Source organism: Durotheca rogersii, assembly GCF_024521655.1.
Source record: "Durotheca rogersii strain YMJ 92031201 chromosome Unknown GGS23scaffold_3, whole genome shotgun sequence".
NCBI lineage: Eukaryota > Fungi > Ascomycota > Sordariomycetes > Xylariales > Xylariaceae > Durotheca > Durotheca rogersii.
This window is the reverse complement of record NW_026251234.1, coordinates 2,718,727-2,737,860: the sequence shown is the minus strand read 5'-3', so window position 1 is coordinate 2,737,860 and position 19,134 is coordinate 2,718,727. Positions and strand designations below refer to the sequence as shown.

Genomic DNA, 19,134 nt, shown 5'->3' with positions numbered 1-19,134 from the left:
CGATGCGTAGGGGAAGAGAGTGGCAGCCTTCGCTTTCTCCTTCACTGCGGCGCTGTCCAGCAAGGACAGTAAAGAGAAAGGGAGCGTGCGGAAAGAATCGCGGCGCTAGATGTTTGGTGATGACGATGGTGGGCAGCAGTACACAGTGGCGATGAAGGTGACGCCCGCTGTCCTGTCCCGATCTGCCATTCGTGCCGTCTGTGCCGTCTTAGGGCCCGGACGAAGGAGGGTAAGGAAGAGATGGCCTACAGAGTCACTCCCAACGATATCACTGTGATATTACTGTACTTTGCCGAGAGAGAAAAAGCAAGCGGCGCACATACGCGCCCATGTATACGGCATGTACCCAAGACGGTAACACCAGATAGATAAGAGGCGGAAGCGCTCAGCTTTACAGGCACGGCGGGAGAGGCTTGCGTAGGTATACTTGCGGTCTCAGGGCGGCTGGGTTGTCCTTGGGCTAGGTCTCCGACGCAGCGATCGTTAGCTTTGACGCAGGGATATAGCCAGTGGGAAGAGCCCGTGGACAGGACTAGCTGGCTGGTGATCGCGTCGCCGCCGAGCTGGGAGCTGGGTCGTTACCGGAACCTGTGGCTGCTCGTGTCTGCTGGCCCGGGCCGGGGTTGACCGCGATCATGTTTTTCGGCCATGTTTGCGTCTAGTCGATAGGGAGGAAGAAGAGAAGAGATGATGTTATCAATGTTTGCGAAGCTGACAAAAAACCTGGCACCGCCGTTGGGGAGGCCGAAAAATCAGGGTTGGACGTGCTGCTAGCAACCCGAAGGGGAAGGCTTGCTGAGGCCTACTACCATAGTCGCATTCGCCACATTCTACCTACTGTAGGTACCTACCACGTACCTAACTTACTGGTGCCAGGGGGTTGCTGAGATCAGTTAGGTACCTGGGTTTGGCACCCGACATGCCTATATTTCCAGTTACGTACGTACCTATGTACGTGCGTGCGTACCCTCCTATGCTTTGCCCTCCCTTTCCTCGCATGGTGTATAGGGGCATCGCGTACTTCTCGGTAACCTTGCTTGCCTTTCACACCTCAGTTAGATGCCTCGTAACCTAAAGTACCGTCTAGCATTACGCCTAAAAAGGAAGAGGGGAGGCGTATGTAGATATGTAGATATGTATGTAGATATGTATGTAGATATCTACCTAGGTACCTAATGTAGGTATATATAGGTACCTACTTGCATACATCCCTCGTGTATGCAGGTAGGTAGGCTGAGTAACGTGCAAATGCCTGCGAGAGAGTTAGGTACCTAACCTGGGTAGAGGTAGGATTCTGCGGAGAAGAGAAAGGTAGCTGGGAGAGGAGGTATGTCCGTATGTGTGGTACACACCTAAGATCGTGGCTTGCCTCCTGATCTGCACCATCCATGAGTACACGGCAGGTATCCGAGGTCGTTGAGGTCCGTATAGGTCGGGAGGTAGGGAAGTACCATGCGCTATGCACCTACCTAGGGTAGCAGTGCCTGGGTAGGTAGTAATATATGTAAAGGTCAGCTCGAAACTGGCTGTCGCCCTGAATCGGTCGCGCCCATTGGCCGGACCAGGCGAACTAGCCAATGCGTGGGCGATGAGATCCCTGGCGAGATTACGTCGTTTGGAACCGCGTGGGCTGGACTCCCCGATCGCCAGCATGCTGAGATACCCTGCCGCTACCTTACCTCTACCACGTACGCCGCCGCACGTACGCCGCACCACGCTGGTCCCCGTCGTGTACCCGCCACGTACCTGCCTATCCCCTCCGCGGCAGCTGGACAGGTCTTCGGTACGTCCCTCAGTCCCCACATGGGCTTCCATTAGACGAGTTCGGGACCGCTCAAAGCTGTCGCTGCGAGAAAGGCCAGCTCTGGACGCAGAGGGAAGGGTGTGCCGAATGTGTGGATGTACCCAATGCCTGTGTCTGCCCAGTGCAAGTACATGGCCGGTCCGCACTAGGACGTCTATGAGATGGACATGATGATGATGCTGCGTGTCTTTCCGGATCGTGCTCCCTCCTCCCAAGCTTATTTGCGTAGCCATCGCCAACTTCACCTTCTCCCTCTTCTTCTCTTTCTTCCTCCTTCTGCTTCTCCGCCTATCTCCTATCTCCCCTTTCTCCCTTTCCCCTCTCCTCCCGCTGTTCTTGTATTTTCCTGACCTTCCCTCCCCCGACCTCTGCCGGATCGCCCGAACCTCTAATTGGGAGGCAGAGAGCACAGCAGTTGTAACGAGACTAAAAACTGCTGATCGGAGCCGTCTGCTCTAGCTTCTTCGCCCACTCGCCCTTACGTCTTGCTATCCGCCAGGCATCGCACCCTACTAATGAGCACCTAATAGTCCCCAGTCATCGACCGTTCGGGACGACCTAAGTATCTTGCTAGCAATCTAGCCTTCGACACCAGCCACCCAGCCACGCACAAAAAGGGGGGGGGAGAAGAGAGCAGCACACGTCCATTTGACGTAGTCCAATTCTTTAACCCGCCTTCCCTGCTCGCCCGCGGCCCCCTCTTCGATGATTGTGTGTGCCGTATAACCCCTCGCCAACTATCCTCCCCTCTTGCGCGTTTGAGCTGCTCTAGCAGCACCGACACTTCCTCCCCGGCAGTAATCATGGCTACGGCACGAGAGGCCAGCGAGCTGAAGCAGCAGGGGGCGCTCGAAGCCTCCCGCGATCCCGGATCGGAAGTTACTGCCGACGATGCCCAGAAGAAATTGGTTGAGGAGAGCCAAAATGCGGGCGTGACTGCTTTCACCTTCGACCCGGATGCGAGTCCGGAGGAGAAGAGGGCTCAGGCCAGGGCGGTATGTCGACCCTCTGGCATCAGCCCCCTCGTTGCAATATCTACATCGCTAACCCCCGCTGCTTCTCGTAGGCCATCCCGAATGATCTCCGCCGCTCACGAAAGCCGAAAGGTATCGCTCTAGCTACGGATGTCGACGACGGTAGCCAGGTCAACTACGACCTGCCCACCCCTTCGAAAGCTGGCGCTATTGAAAACCCCAAAGACAAGGACGGCAGACCGATTACAGATGGCAACACCGCTGAGGAGGAGGAGGACCTGGCTGCCTTGGTCGGATGGACGCAGCGGTTTGGCTGGCCTGTCGACAGCGTAACCGAAGGCGAGAGCTTGTTGGACCATTCTACTTGGGTTGAGGAGAATCTTGCCGATACTCTTTTCGGAGGTTGGTCTATCGACACTGCATGTTATGCGTGAGCGACGGTCGCTAACGCCCGCGTCTTCTACAGAGTGGTATCACAACGCCGCGGTAATAATCTTTGCTTGCCTCTCGTCATGGCTTGTTGCGGTGCTGGGGGGTGGTTTGGGCTGGGTCATCCTCATCATGGCCGCTTGCTCTACGTACTACCGCACATCGATTAGACGAGTCCGGCGGAACTTCCGCGACGACATAACCCGAGAAATGGCGCTGAAGAAATTGGACCACGACCACGAATCCATTGAGTGGATCAATTCGTTCTTGGTTAAATTCTGGCCCATCTACCAGCCAGTTCTTGCCCAAACCATCGTCAATTCCGTCGACCAAGTTTTGAGCTCTGCGACTCCTTCTTTTCTAGACAGCTTGCGGCTGAAGACGTTCACCCTCGGGTCCAAACCCCCCAGGATGGACCACGTCAAAACGTATCCCAAGGCTGAAGACGACACCGTCATCATGGATTGGACGTTCAGCTTCACCCCTAACGACACGGCAGACATGACGAAGCACCAGATCAAGAACAAGATTAATCCCAAAGTCGTTCTTGAAATCCGTATTGGCAAAGCCATGGTTAGCAAAGGCCTCGATGTCATCGTGGAGGACATGGCTTTCTCCGGAACCATGCGCCTCAAGATGAAGCTCCAATTCCCCTTCCCCCATATCGAGAAAATAGAAATGTGCTTCCTCGACCGCCCGAAGATCGACTATGTCTGTAAGCCCCTGGGTGGAGAAACCTTTGGTTTTGATATCAACTTCATCCCGGGTTTGGAAAGCTTCATTCAGGAGCAGATCCACGGAAACCTTGCCCCGATGATGTATGCTCCGAACGTCTTCCCTATCGAAGTAGCCAAGATGCTTGCCGGAAATCCAGTTGACCAAGCCATCGGCGTGATCGCCATCACGCTCCACGGCGCTCAAGGGCTCAAGAACCCCGACAACTTCGCCGGTAACCCCGATCCGTATACCGTGGTCACCTTGAATAAGCGTGCCCCGCTCGCCCAGACTAAAGTTGTCAAGGACACGACGAGTCCCAGGTGGAATGAGACACACTATGTCATTATTACCTCGTTCAACGATTCACTCGACCTTATTATATACGACTACAACGATTTCCGCAAGGACAAGGAGCTCGGCATCGCATCATTCCCGCTCGAAAGGGTGGAGGAGATAAACGTGTACGAGAACGAACGCATGGAGGTCATCGCCAATGGCAAGGCTCGAGGCGTGATTAACGCTGACATTCGCTTCTTCCCCGTCCTAGAGGCGACAGAAGTTGACGGCAAAATGGAACCTCCACCCGAAACAAATACGGGTATTTTGCGTTATACGGTCGAGTCGGCCAAGGATCTTGACGGCAGCAAGAGTTTGATCGGCTCACTCAATCCGTACGCTGTTTTGCTGCTCAACGGAAAGGAAGTCCACCAGACCAAGAGGCTCAAGCGGACAAACAATCCGATTTGGGATAACGGGTCCAAGGAAATTCTCATTACCGACCGGAAGAATGCCAGGTTGGGACTTGCTATCAAAGATGACCGCGAAATCGCTGGTGATCAACTGGTAGGCACGTACCAGATCAAGCTCAATGACATACTCGAGATGATGGAGAAGGGCCAGGACTGGTACAATCTATCTGGCGTGAAGACCGGGCGAGCGAAACTTACTGCTCAGTGGAAGCCGGTTGCTCTGTCCGGTGTTCTAGCCGGCACCGGAGGCTACCAGACCCCCATCGGCGTCATGCGTCTCCACTTCAAGAGTGCTCACGATCTCAGGAATTTCGAAACCATGGGCAAATCAGACCCCTACGTCCGCGTGCTTTTGTCCGGTATCGAGAAGGGTCGAACGGTAACCCACCGGAACACGTTGAACCCCGAATGGGACGAAGTCATCTACGTACCGATGCACTCGACTAGGGACCGCCTCACGCTCGACGTCATGGACGCCGAGAAGATGGGCAAAGATCGTAGCTTAGGTCAAGTCGAGGTTTTCGCCGGCGAATACATCACGCAAGACGAAACTGGCGAATATCTTGTCAACGACACAAAGAGGGTACACGAAGGGGCCCTCCGGTTGCACGGGAAGGGTATCGCGAAGGGCACACTTACCTATACTGTTTCGTTTTTCCCATGTCTCAACGTCGCTGATCCCGAGGAGGAGGAAGAGAAGGAGGAGGAAACGGCGAAAGACAAGGACGCGACTTCGGAGGCCCCCAGGCAGTCGCTAGATGTTCCTCGATCAGCGGGGGCTGGGAAGATTTCGACGCTGGAGAGGAAGGAGACCAGCAGAGACCCGACTACGCCAACTACGCCAACCGTGCCGAAGTCGCCCGTTTCTCCTGTATCGACAACCTCGGAGCGAAAATCTCGCGAAGCACCGAGAGAACCTCCCAAGGTTCATCTTACCCCCCAGGAATTGCTCAAGCACGAATCCGGGTTCCTCATTTTCAAGCTGCTTGAAGGTGAGATGCCGAAGAGCGGGACACATCTCGAGATATCTGTCGACGACATGCTGTATCCCTCCTACATCTCCGGCACAGCCAAAAATAAGGTGTTCAAATTTGACGAGATTGGAGACTGCTTCATTCGCGAACTGGACTTCTCGCGATTGACCCTCAAGGTGAGGGAGAAGCGTGAAAAGCCGGGCGAAGAGCGTGACGAGGACCATACTGTGGCTCGCTTGACGGGGAACACGTTAGATACTCTGAAACAATGCTTGGTAAGTATCTCCGCGGCGCTATATCTCTCCGTCCTGCTGCTAACCGGTCCTAGAACAACCCAACTATTTTGAGGCTCAAAGATGAAGACAACAGAACGGCGACGATAAAGGTCAGCTTGAAGTACATCCCTGTCAAAATGCGTCTAGATCCCAGCGAGAGCATCAACAACATGGGAAATCTCCGCGTCGATGTGATAAGCGCCACCGATCTGCCTGCCGCCGACTCGAACGGAAAAAGCGACCCCTATTGCAAATTTGAGCTTAATGGGCAAGACGTGTTCAAGACCAAGACACAGAAGAAGACTCTCAACCCCTCATGGAATGAATTCTTCGAAGTCGCTGTACCATCACGGACCGCAGCAAAGTTCGTCTGCAAGGTCTACGATTATGATTTCGCGGACAAGCCCGACTTCCTAGGTGGCACCGATATAAATCTTGAGCAGCTCGACCCGTTTAAGGCTAAGGAGCTTAACCTACTCCTAGACGGCAAGTCTGGTTCCATCAAGCTTCGACTTCTGTTCCGGCCGGATTACATCACACGCGTCCGACTAGGCACCAGCACGTTCTCGGGCACCTTCGGCGGCCCCGGCAAAATTGTGACCGGCGTTGTCGGTGCTCCCGTTAAAGGTGGCGTAGCGGTTGCCGGTGTTGTCGGTCACGGGGTCGGCAAAGGTGCTAGTTTTATCAAACGTGTAACTCGAGGCAAGAAGGAAGAGGAAAGCAACGGTTTGGCCCCGAGCTCCAGCATCTCCGAAGTTCCCACAATCGTAACGGACGGTCCGGATGCACCCACACTCGGAATGGGCCTCAAGCGGTCTACGGGACTAACCACCGACGGAGATTCCGCTCGCCCTGTCACGCCTAATGGGGGAGCCAAGCATCACGTACGCAATCCCAGTATGGGTGGGGCATCTATCCACAGTTTAGCCCCAGGCAGTGCCGGCTCTGGGACTGCCACCTTTACCGTAGTGTCCGCATCGGGGTATCCTCCGTCATCAGACGTCTATGTCCTAATCAAACAGCTTACGCCCAAGGAGAAGACCATCGGCAAGACTAAGCACCGTCAAGTCTCGGAAGGGGTTCGATTCGACGAATCATTCAAGCTTACCTGTACGGCCGATACACAGTTCCGTATCGAGGTCAAGGATCACCACACATTTGGTAGCGACGACGACCTGGGCGAAACGTTGTACTTCGTAGACGAGACTGGTGGTGGCGAAAAGGAGATCAAGGTCGGCGCAGGGACGGTGGTGCTCAAGAGTTCATTTGTGGAAGCGAACTCGGAGAGCCCTCGAAGCAGCTTGCGGAGGAGCTTTCTAAGCAAGAAGGACGCAAAGCCAACTCGCGAGGGAACCCCCTGAGTTGCAAAACAAAATGGGTTTGGATGCCGGGCGCTTGGGGGGGGGAAGGGGGAAGGGGATATATAGGGGCCTTTTTGCGTGTAAAAGCTAGGTCGCATAGCATTTCCACGTGCGGAATTTTCACTCAAAATAATGAAGAAGTTACCAGCTAGTAAATAGTCAGTCCATCTCGTCGAGGTTCAAGCATGTTGGTGTAATTCCGATGTATTATCCTGCTAGGTATGGCGTTGGGAGCGGTGATACAATACACATAGAGGCAGTTAGCAACCATATCGGTCCCACGGAGTAGCGGTTCATAAAAATGGTGGTTAAACTGAAGATTTTATCCTAACAGTAACATTAATAACCCCAATGTTTTTTTAATAGAAAAAAAGAGAGAAAGGAAAGGAAAAGGTTCAGGGCGGGAGAGAACGAGGAGGGTGGCCTAGAGACGATATCCCCAACTACCCCTATTCCTCCCCGAGCAGGTTACAGAACGGCCCCAAAGCTCATCCCTCCTCTCTCCCACCGAGAAAAGAAAACCACTCGACGACAATCGTCAGATGCAGGCGTTATGCCGGAGGGCTATGCGGCATATAGGTATTTCCAACGAGATCCTCTAATCCTATCTGCACCGCACGTGTACATTCCTATACATCTTCCCGACAATCGAGTTGCCCGCTGGTCCCCGTTTCTTATGCCACGCTTGCTCTCTCGTTCTCATTTCAGCCATCTCATTCACCCGTTACGACAGCACAACCCGTCATCGTCCACCGTCTCTCCCCTTTTCCCTTCATCCCATCTACCTATCCTCTACCCACCCCGCCTTTATCACCTCCCCCCTTCCTTCTCCGCCGCGTCCAGGTCCACCTTGGCGAGCTGGACGACCGGCAGGTGCGCCATGTGGATCTTGGCGCTGCCGAAGGGTACGAAGCGCGCGGCGAACGGTTTCCCCGTCACTCTAGGCTCCAGGGGTGGGTCCGCCGCCGAGTCGAACGCGAGCGGCCAGTCGATCTCGACGGCTGCGACGCGGAGCTCGACAGGCGAGCCGCCGATGTCCCAGACTGGGTTGCTCAGGGGCGCGTCCGGGGCCGCGGCGTCGCCGTCGCCGTTTTGGCCCGCGTTTCTGGCGCGTACCACCTTGATCTGCGACGGGTCTATGGCCACGTTCCACGTGCTCGTCGGCTCGATCTCGTGGTCATGCGTATGGGGTGTCGTGCTCGAGAACGGGACCTCCCCACCGTCATACGCGACCAACGGCACCTCGGTCACGCGCGTGTCGATAGCGAGGCTGTACAGCAACGCGCCGTAGTACACGGCCGCTGTGTTGTTTGCCCGGGTGACTACACGCGGCTGCGTATCCAGGTTGACGGTTAAGGAGCTCAGACCTTTGCCGACCCGGACCTTCTGGAGCCCCTTATCCGACGGCGAGAGAGGCTGGGGCTGTTCGTATGTACCCCCGATAATGGTGCTCGACTTGTCGTCAGCCCAGCCCGGGATCCGCACGTAGAACGTGAATTCGTCATTCGCCGTTATCGTGTATCTTAGACTGTGTCCGAATGGGTAGGCCGTATCGACATCAATCTTCACTTGGTTGCTTCCTAGCGAAGTAGCGACGCTTCCGGGTGAGAGCAGAATATGAGCGATCCCACCGTCCTCAGTAAGAGCAAACGAATTTGCGAGGAACTTAGGGTAGGCTTGAGGGTGATTCACGGTACAGCAGGGCTATTAGCCGGTTTAGCAAACGATGCCTACGTGGACGAAGGACGAAGATGTTACTTACGTAGTCAGGTTCTAGTCCAAATACATTCCCGTGAGAACCCACATTCGACCACATCTCGGGATATACGGACAGATTGCGGGACCAGGGCTATTTTTTTTTTGGTTTTTTCCATGTCAGTTGTTGAGATTCTGTCCCTTTTGGAAGTCCCCTTGCCTACCTGGTTCTCCTGCTGCACATATTGGTGTGACCACCAGTCTGGGAAGATGGACGCCGGCACGGCGTTGAATGTGACCTGTTCGGCCCAGTCTGCCAAATCGTTGTCGCCTAGGTACTGATAAATGTAAGCCATAGAGAATGCCAACTCCGCAGCTGTGCACAATTCTGCGCCTCGGCTTGGGTTCAGGTCGGTGACAAATTCGTCCGCGATGATCGTGCCGGCCAAGGATTTGTGGTACTGTGCTAGCAGATCTACCGCGGTCCTGGTCTGCGTCCTTAATGAATCATCGTGGGTCATGCGGTATATCGCCAGAGGATAGCGAAGGCCTGATCGCATTGGTGAGTCAATATTTCGTGAGACACGTTACGTGAGTGAGACTATAACCTTCTGCCACGTTGACACCGTGATTGAATAATCTATGATAGGGTGGGTGTTGGGGGTCGTATATGACCTCTGGGTATACTCCTTTTACCCAATACGTTCTCCAGTCGGCGCCAGCTTTTGCGCTTCCTTCAATCATGAGCTCCAGGGTCTCCCAGATGATCTGCGAGTTGTTTCTAGGATGCTCTTCGTACAGCCATTGAAGCGGGATATGCATCTCATGGGCCCTCATAGGGCCCCATCCGCTCCCATCGAATTCGTCACCCTGTTTAGGGATTAGGCCAGTGAAGTTGTCTTTCAGCATGCTGTGAGCGAGCTGGACATATCGATGCATGGAATCCACGATCCTATCCCTCAGCAAAGCATCGGCCTGGGCATATTGCTGGAAAGGAAATTCCGATTAGCCAGGAAACCTTTAGCTGGTGCTTTTAAATCGCCGGCAATAGAAGAATACAAAAGAAGCGGAACATACCATGAGCCCGAGCAAGAAGTAGCAGCGGGCCCATAAGCCTCGGGTCTGACGGGTGGTCTCGGGCCCGAACCAGCCATCGCTCTGCTGGTGGTCAAGAACGTAATCCAGGTATGAGAAGACCTGTCGCTGAAGCCTCGAATCGTCCAACCCGAAGGCCAGGGGCACGAGGCCATTGAACCAATACGGAGAAGATTCGTGAAGAGTAGAATACTCAGACGAACCGCCTAGCCACATAGAATCACGGACAAAGCGGTAGAAGTCGAACAGGTTGCCGGCAAGCCCGAGGCCTTCCAGGGTCAATTGGTCTTTGAACCATCCCCGCGGCTTGATCGACCCGAGTGGGAAAGGCCGGTATATCGGCTGGACGACTTGTCACGCACGAGTTAACGTAATGGAGGGATTCCACACACACGAGCGGACTCACGGGCGGGGGTGTCTCTAGCCTGCCGAAGCTTCCTTGCGGACGGGCCGTGCGGAAACGAAAAGCTAGAGGTAAGGAGGGAGAGGGCAAGGCATGCCCTGACTACGAGTGAGCCCATGGAGCGAGCTGAGGCAGCATGGGAAAGCTATCCGTGCTGTAGGCTACGTGTTGGAAGTGCTAGTCGACGACACGATGCCGTAATAGCGGGGGGAGCGAGGGTTCAACGATGCACTGAGGAAGGATGGGAGGGAGGTTTATAATGTTGTGCTGCATGTGTGAAGCCTGTGTTAGTTATCTAGCACCTCGGGACCAGATACGAGAAGAAGCCCAGCCAAGCCCGGAAACGGCTGTCTGTCTACAGGGGCAGCATCTAAGGCGGCGGGCAGGCAGACCGGGTGTGCCGGGCATACATATACGTATATGCAGGCGAGGGTAGCATGGCATGTGTCGGGCGCGTATATGGGCTGTCTCTTCCCCCCTTCTTCCTCTCCCCCTGTAACGCCAACGGGCGGTTCCGGGATGGCGGTGTCGTCGATGAGGCTGCACGTACGTAGGCACCATCGACGGCCGTCAGCCTGCCTCGCCTAGATAAAGGAGGCGACGGGGAGAGGGAGGAGAGAGATAGAGAGAGGGGAGGAGGAGGAGGAGGAGGAAGAGGAAGAGGAAGAGAGAGACAAAGAGAAACAAAGAGAGAGAAAGAGAGAGAGTAGCAGCTCGGCCAGCTCCAAGCGGTATGCACCAAAGGGTAGGGAGGTACATAGGTAGGTATGCTGGGTGGGTAACACTACAACACAACATAATACGGCATGCGAGGGAAGATGTGAGCCGAGTCGGTACTTTCACCTAGGTGGGCATGAAGCAACTGCCTAGGTACCTAGGTAAGTACTGCCTGGCGCGGGGAGGTGAGGTGCCAAGTACCGAACGCAGGTTGGAGGTAGGAGCTTAGACACCTGCCGCTGTGTCTAAGAGGTATCTACCTAGGTACCTACCTCTAGGAGGTAGATGAGCTAGAGGTAAATACCTACCTAGCGAAGACTACCAAGTAGCGCTGTTAGGAACCGAACCTATCCTTCGTTAAGTAACCTACTGATTGGAGGTAAGACAGCTCAAGGTATCTACCTCCTATAGTACCTAGAGATAGGTAGATACCTAGGTAGGCAGGTACCTCCCCCCCTTGATGTAGACAGTGTGTTTCCGCTTCAGGCGAGCAGCAAATTTCCATTCCGCTAGCGGCACGGAACTACGGAGGTGGCGCTCTGATGGAGGACGAGGGTGTTCCTGGATACGGCATTGCATTGCTTCCCGTAGGTACCACCTCGCCCGACCCGCCGTGCATCGTTGGGTCCCTTTCGAGCCCTCCGCTCGGCCCCTTGGCGCGTTGCAACCCCGACCCGCGGCAGCGTCGTGGCGCGGATAAGACATGCATACACATATGCGTCACCCTAGGCATATACATATGGGTAGGTATGTAATATACCTACATATAAGTGTAGGTATGTATACTTAGACAGGTCTCCTGCCCTCTCCCTCCTCCTCTCTCCTCCATCACTCGGTGACAACAGGAGGAAAAAAAGGAAAGAGAGGGGGAGGGGAAACAGGATATTTCAACCTTAGCCTGCATAGCTCAGCCGGGTCTAGGTTGGGGTCGGTATAGGTTACGGATAGGCTATACCACCGTCGATGCTGACCCCACCCCCTTTCCCCCACACCCCCTCCCACCTTTTCCCCACAGCTGGGAAGTGCTAGCTTCCGGCTAGCTCCGGCACTCGTTGGCTAGTACTACGCGGGGGGGTTCTCGATGGGGGTGGAGATACTCTCTCCGTTGTTAGAACCTGCAACTTTGGAACAATCACCACTCAGTCCCGTACTATATGCACGCGCTAGACGGACGCGGGCTCTAGGTTTAGGCTACACGTAGAGCTCAACGTCCCCCGTCTCCTCAGGTCGGGAAGAGAGGGGTATGTGCATAGCAGGCACGTCGAGTTACCTACATTCGCATGCACCGTATAAGCTCTAGCCCCCGTCCGCAAGTCCGCCAACGCGCCCTCCGCCGTGCTGGCCGTATGGGCATACGACGACAGGCAAATCACCTTCGAGCCTCTTTCGTCAACGACTACATGTGCGCACGCTGCCCCGAGCCGTCTAGCATCTGGACCGGATAAGCGAGGTAGGTGCCCATCGGCGTGAATCACTCATTCCGCTTGGGGGTCCGTGTCGAAATTTAGATATCACGGTTGGGAATGCCACCATCGTGGCGGCAGGAGTGCAGCTTTCTCTCCCCTGCTCTCCCTCTCTCTCCTCCTCTGCTGGCACGAAAAAATAAAATAAAAAGGCGTTCGGCAGGTACATATTCTCGCTTCATTTGACGCGCCCATCGATGGATACATCGCATCTGCTAGGAAAGCGTAGGCACATTGAGGTAACCCCGGAGTTGTCTCTACCAGGGGAACGTGGCCAGGATTGGATAATGTACCTTTCCTTGCGGCGTATGCTGTTATCCTAACTAGTCTCCAAAGGTCGGCTTGCCGCCGACCTAGTGCTACGCGACACCATCGAATGTTCTAATATCTGTTTCCTGATAGAGCATATACCTATGTGCTGGCTCCGGGTCGATGGAGGCTGGCGGGATCTAGATTGGCCGAGGATCCGCAAGCGTAACATTTGTTAAAAACTGGACCGAATACTGGAACTGAGTCTGGATGCTCGCTTGACTTAGAAGAGTCCCCCACGACTTCGATATGCGTCACCACAGTCCAATAACCCACCCTCCTTACGACCCCATGCTGGAGAGACCATCGAGACCTTTAGCAATCTAACCACTGGCACTACAGTAAACTGTTGCTGCCTATGTTTACTAGGCTCGAGACGCACCGGAATATAGGACATTGCCGGGGGCGGTTCAGGAGATCTGTCGAGCCAAGCCGTCACCCCTCCCTTGGTGTATGGTAAATTCGGGTTCTGCCTGGTAAGCCTCTCTCGCGATGGTTACACGATCATGGTTACACCAGACGGAGTAGAGATCACGCTATCCATGGAGCTGCCAGTAGAAAACCTCACCGAAGCCGACAACAGGTAGGTGGCAACCCCCCTTTGACAACGTGGACGGGATATACGGGCACATATCCTGAACCCTCATTTCATATACGCGAGGCGGTCGCTAGATGTGAGGCATTTATCTCCAAAATCACTGCGGGATTGCCCTGCCCATCCTCATTGATGTTCACCGAGGAATACAAACGGCGACAAATAACAAAACCAAAAGCCGCAGGCTAGGATTCGCCGAGTGCCGCCGGAGTTGCACCGCCTAGTAGATGATGACGCTGATGTGGCATGGCGAGGACGATGAGGTACACATGAGGATCCTCGGGCAGCTTCCTCGGTAGGTAGGTAAGTAGGCATATCTAGGTAGGTACCTAGCGCTAGGATCCGGCCACGTCCCCTCGTCCTCCTGACGAATATAAAGCCGGCAACCTCCCGCATCACCGAAGGAGGAGGCAGGTTAAGCCTGTAGACTCCACACCGTCGGACGGGCCTGGCACCTCAGGCATGGCAGCCTGCCTCGCGACGCGGGCTGCAGCCTTGCGCAACTCGAGGGGAACGGTGGCTCGCGACATCCCATAGGGCCGGCCCCGGGTGGGGCAGGGGTCTGACGCATGGAAGCATGCGTAGATCACTAGGGCATCTGTCCTCGACAGGTCATTCTAGGCGGCGATGCGTGATTAAAGCGGGAGCATGTGCAGGTGGTAAGGCGAGACGTTGAAACTACCGTACCTAGCTCGGTGAGTCTGGATCAAGCAGGAAATTCAGCGTATTATCGGCGAGACTCGGTCGCCAAGGATCGATGTCGTCGCCTTCTTATTGCCCAGGCTAGGCCCGAAGTCAGCCCGGCACCCGGCACGAGGCGGCAAGAGGATTTTGTCTGCATGAAGAAGGAAAAAACAGGCAGTTGAGAAGTAGACCGAAAAAGAGAGAGGCAATGGCCCCGTTCCTGTTCTAGGAGCCTGATCTAAGCCACGCACCCAGTTCCCTTAGGTAATCACGGGCGGAGTTACCTATCAAATCATCACCTGCTCTTATCTCGGTGAAGTAGGGGCCAGACACTATTTAGCTTGGCAGCTGCTAGCGGGACCTACGGGGGTCGATTCGGAGCCAATGGCAGCTGCGCATCTTATCATTGGATGAGAATGGGGAATTACGTCAGTGAACAAGTCGACGGCGATAAGCTGTATTTACATACCTACTGAGTAGGGAGGATGCGAGAGGGCACGCACGTTGCGACGGAGCTGAAAACCAATGATACGAGGCGATATCCAGCCGCTGAGGCGGCATAACGAGGCCGAGGCAGCTCGTCGATTGGGGGTCTACGCAGGCATCTGCTGAATATAACGACCTGCGTGCACAGCTGGTACCATCACTCTGGGAAGATACGATGGAGGTGAAGGTTACGGGGGCTGCTGCGAGAGCCTCGAGATGTTCGCTCTACCAACTTTGATAAGGACAGCTCGCTAGCCAACACCCAAGCTCGCTAGAGGCGACACATTGTGGGCCTCTGCTTGGGCCTAGGTAGGAGGGTATTAGGTATTGTTGTTATGACTATCGATAATTGCTCACTGCTTAGCACTGATAGGTCGTGTGGTGCGCGTGGGTAGGAAGCGGGGATACGTCGCCGGCGTATGGGCGTAGGTATTATGTGTCAGTGACATCGTATGTGTGGTAAGTGAGGTTAGAAGTAGAAGGCAAAAAATGTCAGACGATGCTCATCAGGGCGGGCGGGCAGAGGCGCTGTCCACTTGGTGACTCGAACGGGCCCGCGCGTGCGAAGGAGGTGGGAGCACGGCTGGAGAGGTCACCGTAGGCAACCAGGTAACCTAGCCTAGGGTCGGAGTTGTAGAGGTAGGTACCTGTTCGAAGAGTAGGACGTAGGTAGATAGGAGGTAGGTACCTACCAACATAGGTACCTACCTGCCATAATACGTCGATGTGGTTGTCAAAAGGAAAATCCAGTCCTACCTTTAGTTACATCCTTACACATCCTCATCATCCAGCCATCCACCACACCTCAAACTTCAACACCTACTTCGACACAGCCAGAGACACCATACAGCCAAATCCAGGTGAGTGGCCGAGTGCCCCATTCCTCAATGCCACGTCTCTCCGTCCCCGTCCGCGGGGAAATCCGCCCCAATAATTCATTCGCTACCTGTCGGCTCGACGAGGACGGATCGCGGCCACCGCCAGCGCTCCCATCGCCGCATGCGACTTTCCCTCCACTCGCCCTCCCCACCCCTCCCCATTCCGCCACAACCACGGGCCGCTCGCGCGTAGCCCGGCAGCGAGTGGGCTAGCAGGCTCACACCTACTGGTCGCAGACAGCGCAGATCCGAGGATGACGGGCGCACCCGAAGTATCCCACGGCCGCGGCGGGGCCGGCAACATCAACCCCGACGACACCAAGTACGTCGACGGCGAGATCGTGCGCCTGGGCCAGGTGGGCAGCCACGGCGACGGCGCCTTCAGCACCGGCCGAGGAGGTAAGATGCCGCCCTTCTCTTCTCTCTAGCTTCTCCCCTCTCCCCTCCCCCAATTGACTCACCCTCCTCTCCCGTCCCCCCGTCCTCATTCCGATATCGTACCCACAGATCCCCCTTTCTAACTCCAACCCCCCCCCGGGTGGGAAAAAAAAAAATACAGGCGCAGCCAACATCGCCGACGTCTCAACGCCTGCCTCCCCCACGCGCGCCGACCGCGAGGTCATCCCCGCCGAGGCCACCCGCGTCTCCCAGGACGGCGACTACCACGTCGGCCGCGGCGGCGCCGCCAACATCCACCTCGCCGCCGAGCACCAGAAGTCGCCGCAGGAGGCTAAGGAGGCCGCCGCCGCCGCCACTTCCACCGCAACGACCGCCCCCACCACAGCGTCCAACGCGCCCTCGAACCAGGGTCTCGCCGATAAGCTCAAGCACAAGATCTTCAGCGTGTTCAGGAAATAGGGGGAGCCAGGGGACGGAGTTGAGAGCAGGAGGGGGAGGGGGAGGGGGAGGAATGATAATGGGGATGAGGGGAGTGGGTAGGGTGGGTAGGGCGAGAGACACAGGATTAATTTGAGGCTGGGTCGCGGCGGTGAGAGGTGGTTTAATTCGACACTGAATAAACTCTCTCCTTTCCTTTTAGCTCCCTTTCGTCTCTGTTCTATACCTATCTAGTTCAGAGTACGACGGACGAAGGAGAGGGAGGGGAGGGTAGGGTTTGTTTTCCGCGTTTCGATATATCTACATACATACCTACAGCTCTGATTTCCTACCTTTGCTAGCAGCTAAATGCTATGGAGCCTCCAGTTCAGCTTGAACTGCCGTGGCTTCTTACCCCCTCGCATTCTCCCACAATTTGATTTTGTTTCGGGTTGGTGGTGCCACTATTATTATGTGTTGCCCATGTATGATACACACATATATATAAGTATATATAGTCTGACAGTATATACAGCTAGGTAGGCCTTGAGATCTCAAGCCTCTCCTCCCGAATCCCCATATGTTCATGACCGATCATAGACTACCATCGGTACGCTATTCATTGGCTTATTTGTTCTCCGAACCGTTTATTTGAGCGCGTTGACGATAGCGGTGTACGCGGGCTTGGGGTTGAAGCCGCTGTCAAATAGCAGAGGGTTGGTACTAGCCCTCCACGAGTCCTGTGTATCATCTATTCAGCATGCGACTCTATCGAAATGCGGCATCGGCAATAGGGGGGGGGTTGTTTCTTACAGGGTCGCGGACGCCCCAGACGGTGATGCCGACGCATTTGGGCTCGTTGAGGCAGGCCTTGGTGAGGGTGGCATAGTCGTTGGCGGGAGCCCCCTGGATGTCGACTTCGGTGAAAGCAACCTCATCGACGCCAGCGGCGGCCAGAGCCTTGATAGTGGCCTCAGCTTGGTTAGCGAGACCACCCGTTAGGTGGGCCTGGCTTCCGATGCCGTCGATGGGGACGCCGGCGGCGAGCCATTTCTTGACGTGGTCAACCATGCCCCTAGTGACCTTGCCACTACATCCCAATGCTAGTTAGCCTTCTTCAGTTACCATATATACGTCACATATCAAGCGAGCCCCCGTTCTTCGCCACCATTGCCCCGAAGCCATCTCCGGGAAGTGCATATATATGCCTAGTAATAAGAGGAAGGAGACGCATGAACGGTCTTGGGGAATCTACGCACGCGTTTGGCTGGTCCAGGTTGTAGTCGTTGATGTACAACTTGGTGTCGGGGTCGGCCGCGCGGGCAGCTTCGAAGGCGATGCGGACAAAATCCTCGCCGAGAACCTGAGAAAAGACGGACTGTCGGAGAGAGCCGTCCTCGTTAAAAATTTCGTTCACGACATCCTGCCGATGGGGTTAGTCCGGTGCTCAGGAGCCGGGGAATCCGTGCATGTCTGCACGACGGGACGCACCCAGGCGTAGATCTTGCCCTTGTACCGCGAAACAAGGGTAGTGACGTGGTTCTGAAGGACCTGGGTCAGCTTTTGCTTGTCTCTGACCTGCGATACCCAGCCCGGGAGTTGCGAGTGCCAGCAGAGAGTGTGGCCGCGGATGGTCTTGTTGTTCGCCACGGCCCAGTCGACGAGGTAGTCAGCCTGGGCGAAGTTGAACCGGCCCTCGGAGGGCTCGGTAGCATCCCATTTCATGCTGTTCTCAGGAGTCACCTGGCCGAAGTTCGCCTTGATGATATCGGCAGACCTGCCAGTGGACAGACGGTTCTGGTCAGTGCATGTTCCGTAATACAGCTTTCCCTTAGCCTTGATGAGCGTGTCTATGCTTTCCGCTGCCTGTCTCCCGGCGAGCTCTGCCGGGGCGCCAAGAGCAGTCAAGGGGGCAAGCAGAAACAGGAGAGTAGACTTCATCGTAGCCAGTTCCGTCAAGGCGGTTGAGTACTTGGGTATTTGGTGAGGGCTTAGCGATGCTTTAAAGGCCAGGGCGGCATAGCAACTGTGAAGCAGTCACGTCCCTCAGCTTTATAGTCGCCGATCAAGGGGTACGGAAGATCACGCCCGAGGTAGGTAGGCCTAGACTGGGTTCCACGGTCATATCCAACAAAGTAGTTCTTCGGCTGCCTGGCAGCGGTAAAATAGGGGCAACATGGTGGTAAATGCCTAAGACTGAGATGTCCTCACGGTTGAAAGAGGGAGCCTTTTCCATCTCTCCGAGCAACATGAATAGAACAAAAATTGAGGGGGAATCTGGGGCAGGGGCCCGGAGTGACCAATAAGGGATATGTCGCAGAACTTGATAAAACACAAGGCAGAAGTCCTGTTCTAGTACAAGAACTCGATGGGCCCGTGAAAGGGTGTGCATGGTACGAGAATAGCCTAAAGTCAATGCTAGTGATGAATATAGATGTTGCCGCTGTATATCGTAAGGGGTGAATTTTCTGATAGAAAATGCTCGGGTTCGGTGTTCCGAGACAAAGTGCCAATTAAGGGTAGAAGCGTGATCCTAAGCGCGCCTCTCATCGCTCTCTCGTCTGCTTGAGTGTTCGTCATGAGGCGCGTAGCTGGCAAGACTATACATGTCCACGGAGGAGCCACATACCTCTGACCCGCCCCGGAGAACGATATTGCTAAGGTAGGTTCTCAATTATTTAGTCACGATGTGTTCTCACCTCGGGGTTAA

At 55.2% G+C, this 19,134-nt stretch overlaps 4 protein-coding genes across 4 annotated transcripts; 2 read left to right on the top strand and 2 right to left on the bottom strand.

The window, feature by feature from the left end:
• The first annotated feature begins 1,877 nt into the window (after positions 1-1,877).
• On the top strand, positions 1,878-7,335 carry GGS23DRAFT_553476 (tricalbin). Its single transcript, XM_051515477.1, has 4 exons — positions 1,878-2,799; positions 2,871-3,180; positions 3,245-5,922; positions 5,976-7,335. Exons 1-4 carry the CDS (start codon positions 2,608-2,610, stop codon positions 7,281-7,283), a joined length of 4,488 nt encoding a protein of 1,495 aa, XP_051375797.1. The 5' UTR covers positions 1,878-2,607; the 3' UTR covers positions 7,284-7,335.
• Positions 7,336-8,093: 758 nt separating this feature from the next.
• GGS23DRAFT_603201 (uncharacterized protein) lies at positions 8,094-10,594 on the bottom strand (the record flags this gene model as incomplete). The annotated part of the gene is made up of 6 exons (XM_051519443.1): positions 8,094-8,987; positions 9,046-9,132; positions 9,203-9,528; positions 9,587-9,965; positions 10,056-10,423; positions 10,480-10,594. 6 exons carry the CDS (start codon positions 10,592-10,594, stop codon positions 8,094-8,096), a joined length of 2,169 nt encoding a protein of 722 aa, XP_051375796.1.
• Positions 10,595-15,862: 5,268 nt separating this feature from the next.
• On the top strand, positions 15,863-16,466 carry GGS23DRAFT_593816 (uncharacterized protein; the record flags this gene model as incomplete). Its single annotated transcript, XM_051518078.1, has 2 exons — positions 15,863-16,007; positions 16,168-16,466. The coding sequence occupies 2 exons, from the start codon at positions 15,863-15,865 to the stop codon at positions 16,464-16,466; spliced, it is 444 nt and encodes a 147-aa protein (XP_051375795.1).
• A 57-nt stretch (positions 16,467-16,523) lies between these two features.
• GGS23DRAFT_305344 (family 10 xylanase) lies at positions 16,524-18,814 on the bottom strand. The gene is made up of 4 exons (XM_051512749.1): positions 17,916-18,814; positions 17,684-17,847; positions 17,238-17,514; positions 16,524-17,164 (listed from the first exon to the last, which is right to left on the bottom strand). Exons 1-4 carry the CDS (start codon positions 18,363-18,365, stop codon positions 17,072-17,074), a joined length of 984 nt encoding a protein of 327 aa, XP_051375794.1. The 5' UTR covers positions 18,366-18,814; the 3' UTR covers positions 16,524-17,071.
• Between the last annotated feature and the right edge of the window lie 320 nt (positions 18,815-19,134).